The sequence below is a fragment of the Branchiostoma floridae genome, chromosome 10 (genome assembly GCF_000003815.2).
Source record: "Branchiostoma floridae strain S238N-H82 chromosome 10, Bfl_VNyyK, whole genome shotgun sequence".
NCBI classification, from domain to species: domain Eukaryota; kingdom Metazoa; phylum Chordata; class Leptocardii; order Amphioxiformes; family Branchiostomatidae; genus Branchiostoma; species Branchiostoma floridae.
This window is the reverse complement of record NC_049988.1, coordinates 18,658,130-18,665,078: the sequence shown is the minus strand read 5'-3', so window position 1 is coordinate 18,665,078 and position 6,949 is coordinate 18,658,130. Positions and strand designations below refer to the sequence as shown.

The 6,949-nt window shown below is 43.4% G+C and overlaps 1 protein-coding gene across 1 annotated transcript; it reads left to right on the top strand.

Moving 5' to 3' along the window:
- Nucleotides 1–330: 330 nt before the first annotated feature.
- On the top strand, nt 331–6,543 carry LOC118425039 (rap guanine nucleotide exchange factor 4-like). The gene is made up of 3 exons (XM_035833854.1): nt 331–416; nt 5,737–5,898; nt 6,532–6,543. Exons 1-3 carry the CDS (start codon nt 345–347, stop codon nt 6,541–6,543), a joined length of 246 nt encoding a protein of 81 aa, XP_035689747.1. The 5' UTR covers nt 331–344.
- Nucleotides 6,544–6,949: the final 406 nt, after the last annotated feature.

Genomic DNA, 6,949 nt, shown 5'->3' with positions numbered 1-6,949 from the left:
TGCTAGAACTAGACTATGAAGTGCGCCCGAGCATATATTGCATGGACCTTAAGAAGGGTGTCACGCGTGAGTTACCGTGTTTTCTCCAATAAAATAAAGTATGCACTTAATCTATCCATCCAAATTCAAAAGGTGCTACAAATTGTTGCCAAAGTCAGGGAGTATTATACTTGATTTGAGATAATAGCAGTACCCATAAAAAAAATTTGACTTATGATTCAGATATGCGTGAATTTGCTCTGAATGTGCTGTTTCACACCAGCAAGTGATATGAGGATTGCAATTGTCTTTCGAATGAAAATGTGTAATTTTTTCTGTCCCTACCAGTATTCCGTCAGGGTGATATGGGAACAAACTGGTACGCGGTGCTGACGGGTTCGCTCGATGTACAGGTGTCAGAAACAGGTACGGGCCAGGTAAGGTGTCAAAGGTCAACCATCACAACTGTGCTGTATGATTTTAGAAAGAAAATGTTTAAAGTTTCAACGTCTTGAGATGCCTAAGTTTAACTATCAGACACTGTTTTGCTTACTTGCCATCATTGGGGGCCCCAAAGCCCTTTTCCGTAGAGCGTAATCGGCGGTTTTAATTCTACGTACTCCGTAGCGGGACCGTTCGAATTCAACGTAAAGCGTAATCGGTGCATTTTGCGTCGAGCGATATTGGCCCCTTTAATTTAACGTATTACGTAGAAGCTAACCGGATTTTACCGTAAAACGTAATTCATATTATGTTTTCGTCAAGCGTAATCAAAGTTTCATTAAACTTAACTAGTCTACCGGCAAATTTTACCCGCGAAAATGCTGGAAATTGCATTTCAAAGGGTCCAGATTTCAAAATTTCGCCGGACATTCCTTGCTATGTCTCAACACTTCGGCACTGGACATGGTGAAAATATGTTGCGGGAGCGTCGTCCCCCAACTAGTAGAAATCTTTTTACCGACCTTAGCTTAGTTAACAAGCAAAATTTGCCCCTTAAATGCAGGAAATGGCATTTCAGAGGGTTGAGATTTCAATTTTTCTCCGGGCGCCGGGCGGCCCTTGCCAAGGCTTGCGACGGCTTGGGCCTCCGGCGCTCGTCGCCCTCAAAGACGTTTCTCTGACAGAAATGTCATTACATTTAGCATATGCCTGTCAGCAAAATTTTGTCCTCATACATACATACATAATTCATCCGGCTTTACACCGGTGAGGCACAGCCCGAAGCACAAGACTTCCAGAACGATCTGTCCCTCATGGCCGACACCAAACTTGGCCCTGACAGTCCAATGTCTCTTTCTATCATTGTCTTTAAGGTAATGTACGGTCGGCCAACTCTGCGCCTTCCTTCTGGTAGCCAGTCCATTAGTCTCCCTGCAGGCTCGTTCCCACGAACCACGTGCCCTGCCAGGGCGAGTCGGCGCTGCCTCACCACAGATGAAATGGCTGGGAGTGGGCCGTATAGTTGCTTGTTGGTTAAACAGTCTCTCCATGAAACATTATACACCTTTCTCAACATTTTCGTATAAGTACCATCCAATTTTTTGCTCTGTGCTGCTGTCATAGTCCATGACTCACAACTATACAGTAAAATGGACTCAGTACATGCTTTAAACACTTTGGTTTTTGTGTGCTTACTGATGGGTGCTTTCCATATCTTCTGTAAGGAATGGAGAGAACTCCAGGCTTGAGCAATCCTACATTCCATATCCTTCTCAGAATTGGTATAGCCACCTAAGTACTTAAAGTCTACTACACGCTCGATTTCAGAACCGTCGGAAGTAGTTAGTTGCTGGGAAGATGATGGGTTTATATGCATGTATTTTGTTTTTGACGGGTTCAAATATAAGCCGATGGCCTGACATGCCACTTCTACTTTGTCTAACAGGATTTGTGCAAAAAGTAATGAGTTTTCCAAAAGGGCAATGTCGTCTGCAAAATCAATATCGGCGAGGACTTCAGCAGGGTAGCGACTACTACGCCGACGACGGAGTGTAAAACCATCAGTGTCTGAAATCGAGCACCTTAACGCGTAGTCTAGACATATAATGAACAAAAATGGAGCAAGAGGGTCCCCCTGCAGTACACCAGTATCAATGCTAAACATGTCAGTTTCTCCATCTGGAGTGATAACAACTGCGGATGTATCTCTGTACATAACTGCTATAGCATTAACAATGTCTTTTGGAACCCCATATGCCTCTAAGATCTTAAACATTTTACTACGGTTAATACAATCGAATGCTTTGCGAAAGTCGATAAATACTACGACAAGCTCTTTGTCAAAATTCTTTAGCTCTTCGACAATGCGACGCAGCGCAAGTATGTGTGAAGTAGTAGATCGACTTTGTCGAAAACCATTCTGATTAGGGCGTAGAATTTTATCAATAATAGGTCGGATCCTGTTAAGCAGGCAGCGGTTATACACCTTACATGCAGTTTGTGATAAGGAGATACCTCTATAATTGTTCACAGATCTAAGGTCCCCTTTCTTTGGAATTGGAACAATTCCGGATACTCCCCATTCCTTTGGACGGTTTCCATTGTAGGTGCCATTACAGAACTGGAGTAGGACTCTCCTTACTTTGGGCATAGTCCAGAATTCCAGGGGTAGACCATCGAGGCCAGAGGCCTTTCCATGTTTCATCTGTTGTACAGCCATGTCCACTTCTTCTTGAGAGAATTCTCCACTTTTGAATTCCAAGTTGATGTCCACCACTTTGTTGATTGGTAGTGTGTTTGTTGTTGATTCTGTGTTGGAATTTAAAAGATTCTTGAAGTGATCTTCCCAAGTTTTTAGTCGATCTTCCCCGTCGATACAAACCACACTATGTGTCTTCTTGCCAGAAATGGTTTTTACAAGTTCCCAGGCATTCCTTAAGTTAGAGGGAACTGTTGGATTTTCAAAACCGTGTAGAATTTCGTTGATTCTTTTGTCCTCATGGCTGTCAAAGGTTTTACGTAGCATGGTTTGTGCTGTTTGTGTGTTACGGGTTGTGGCTCTGAGTGTTGCTTTGCGAGCTGCAACCACTGGGTCAATGTCCCGGGTGGATTGGGGTTTACGGGGTTTGTTTGGAAGTAGTTCAGCTCCAACTTCATTGGCAATCTTAACAAATGCACTATAATTCTGTTCTTCTGGGGGGAGGTTTTCAAAATTTGTCAGAATTTTGTCGTCAATCACGGATGCCACTACACTGTCTGTGACCACAGCTCTCCAGAACAGCTTCTTGGCAGCTTTTGGCTTTGAGTGTCTAAGACTAAGCCTAACAAAGGTGGTCACAATGCGATGGTCGCTACCCACAGGGTTTGAGGTGGAAAAGGCCTGACAGTCCATAATACTATTTTGCCATCTTTTGCGATAAATGCAGTAGTCAAGTTGGAAGAGGGTATTTTTTGGTGGTCTGTAAGTCCACAGTTTCCTCGTGGGCTTACGGAATGAAGAATTGCCTATTATGAGGCTATGTTGTTCAACAAAAGAACTTAGGAGACGACCGTTTCGATTGGAGGATTTGTGCAATGAAAAACCATGAGCAATTTGGGCATTCATATCCCCACCTATGATCAGCATAGAATGAAGGGGAACGTCCTGGACAGCATTGCTCAACTTTTCATAAAACACAATAGCATCATCATCAGATGAACAGTTATGAGGAGCATGGCAAGACAAAACAACAGTTTTTGGATTTCCTTTAAATGTTGCTACTATGATGCGTTCGTCTAACTTTTTCACAGAGAGCAACAGCGGGAGTAGACTTGTCTTAATGAGAATGCCCACACCTCTGATGGAAGCACCTGTGGTATTTCTCACTGCTGATGCTGTAAACAGAGTTGTACCTCCCAAATTACGAGCGACTATTTCAGGATCATTATCGTAGTGTACAAAACGATGCTCTTGGATGCAGATTGCGGATATATCATAGTCAAGCATGAGCTTATCAAGTTCGGTTTTAGCTGAGGCAGACTGCAGGGTTCTACAGTTAAGTGTTGACACTTTGAAGGGCTGGGAGGGTACTGACAGACCATTCTTCTGTCCTCTCCTATCAATACTGGAGTTGTACTTCATCTCGTACCTTTTCTCCTGGCTGAGGTAATATGTGGCTCGCCAAACCTACATATAGCAGTGACTCGCTTACTGAGCCGGTTGACCCTGGAAGTTGTCCAGCGTCGAGTGCAGATTCACCGTTGTCTCACTTGAGATCCTCCGCTGTATCCACACGAATCCACCTCGCTGCATCCCGAGGTTTCCACCTTAACCCAGGCTAGGGCAGCAATTTCTGCTTTGCTGAGTAGCAGTTTAGGTGTTGGTTGAGGGATTAGGGTCACGTTTTTCCAAAGAGTAAAGAAAGAAAACGTCGGTAGAACTCAAAACAAAATAGCGTGGGAGGGGGGCACCATGGTGCCAAGAGAAAGGTTGGTCTGGCAGATCTATCTAATAAAACAGAACCAAAAATGAAACTGAAATAACTTTAAACCCTGACTAAAGAACATATTTGGCTGATGTGATGGCCTCTGGAGATTGCCCCCGTTGGGGATGGCGATCGATTATTTCCCCCAGTGCTGGGTACTCCAAGAAGGCCGCCATCTTGGCGTGACCCTTGACCCTGCCATGTCCTTGTCCTCAAAATGCAGGAAATGGTGTTTCAGAGGGTAAAAATTTCCAAATTTTCCCGGTCCTACCTTGCGACAGTTCGACTGTTCGTGCTTTCGGCACTCGAAATCTGAAAATGATGTTGGGGGGCGTTGCCCAGCTTAAAGCTAAAACCATGTGAATTTCTAATTGGATGCTATTTAACTTAGCTTAGTCTGTGAGCAAAATTTGCCCTTCAAAATGCATAAAATGGCGTTTCAGAGGGTCAGGATTTCACAATATTCCCGGGGGAGCATACCCCCGTACGGCCTAGGATTGTCGCGCCTCCGCTTTCGGTGCTACAAGTGCTGAAAATTACGTCACATGAGAAATTTGCTGTCGCCGCCTTTGGCCAGCAAGACGTCTTTAGAAGTTAAGTTTTAATCTTATTGATGGAATTATCAGTTTTGTTTAGATCTCATCTTCACATGTTCTGCCGTCGGCGGAGTTCAGCCAAAAGACAATAAAAATTTGCATAATGCATTATGAAATTTCGTAATTTAGCGTAGAGCGTAATAAAGTGTCCATAATTTAGCGTATTACGTAGCCGGCCCTCCCGAATTTAGCGTAGAGCGTTGTCGGTACCCCCCCTTGGGGGCCCTCATCATTGGAAACACTCCAGAGGCCAAGAGATACTGCAGTACCGGCAGCCTCTGCCAGGGAGCAGCTCTGTAACATTGTCAGTGATCAATAGAAATGCAACTGATGGTTGCAAGGAGCTTGCAGAAGATGTAACCTGAGGCTCATAGATTTTTGTGAGAGAAAACTCAGTTGAACCTTGTCTACACTAAACTTTCTTTCAAAACAATCGTGGAGGTAGTTGAAATGTAATGTCAGTGATCAACTGAAAAGGAAAAGATTGTTATAGAGATCAAAGTATTGTTACAAAGATCTTGTAGAGGATGCAAATGCCTAGGATGAGTATGTAAGTATGTTAGGATGACTTAGGAGACAACAAAATACACAAAATGTAACAAAATTTGTTCATTATCTCTGAAATTTGTTGAGTAAATGTTTTGAACCCCACAGTGCCACACTGGTGCCCCAAGTACAGTGAGATACCACCTGTAGTGAAGACAAATTTTGTCAAGCTTTGTTTGTGATTCCAAACATTGTTTTTGCCACCTCAGTACTATGCCCTGTCGGACAACATCGTGATCTGCACGCTGGGGGTGGGGACGGCGTTCGGAGAGTCGATCCTGAATGACATCCCCAGGCACGCGACCGTGGTGACCGGAGAGTTCTGCGAACTGCTCAGGATAGAACAGAAAGACTTCAAGACAATATGGGATGTAAGTTTAAAGTTAAGGTTGCTATAAGACTAAATTAACTTAATTCAGCCAGTTTTACAGCAAGGTATAACAGGCTGCAATGTTCTGATGTCTCTCCATTATGAATACAGAACATAGTAGAGCAGTTACTGTAGTAGAACATCGACCAATAATCAAATGGCATTAACAGGTGTACAAAATGTTACAGGCCATGTCTTTTTATGGACAACACCTTTGACTGACTATCCATGCATTTCTAAGATAAATGATGTTTTGAGTTGATAATCGCTTCATACATTAAGACTCAATCATAGAATTGTAGTTTTTTACTTCAAGGACATTTAATGAATGTGATCATGATGTTCCTTGCTGCAGCCTGCAATTTTGAGGCTAAAACTGTTTGCAAGACCTAGGGCCAGACTAGATGCCCATTTAGGGAGGACACCTAGCAGGTGGCATTGGTACTGTAACTATGTACCACCAATGTGTGCAGTTAGGCAGAAAGCTGTCTGTTCAATTCTCTCCCTACATTTACAGGCCCTAGAATACAGGTTGTTATACTGGTTCAACTTCAGACATGTTTTATCATAACCCTTATTCTCCCACTTGATTACTATGAAGAGCAGATAAGTTTGTTGTTGTTGTTCACCTTAGAGTGGAACATAGGTCAGCAAGTTTCATTGCTGTTTCTGTAGCAGAGTATATTTATACAAAGAGGGGATGCTAGCCCTTCCCCTTTAACATGCTCGATTCGCCATCTCAGAAGTCCCCCAGTTTATGTCTCTTCCGAAAAATGGTTGCAACCCCAAACAAGATTTGAAACAGGGTTTCCCAGTTACTAGTCTGCTTAACACAAACTCTGCTGTCCAGGGCTGTAACTGGCCTCTCCCAGTATAGGCTGGTTTGATGTTGGGTGGGCTGCTATAAGCAAGGTTTAATCAGGCTACCCTGAGTTACCAACTAATGCATTGAAACCAGGAGCTCAACTGTGAGGCTGCTACCAGTTGAGCCACAGGGACATCCCTAGTTAAGATAAGTGAACCAGGATTTACAAAAAAAGATCATTGATTTG

Coding starts and splice junctions, on each gene's coding strand:
- LOC118425039 (XM_035833854.1), top strand. CDS start 345: ATGGGAACAAACTGGTACGCGGTGCTGACGGGTTCGCTCGATGTACAG. Junction 417..5,736: donor CAGAAACAGGTACGGGCCAG/GTAAGGTGTCAA, acceptor TTGCCACCTCAG/TACTATGCCCTGTCGGACAA.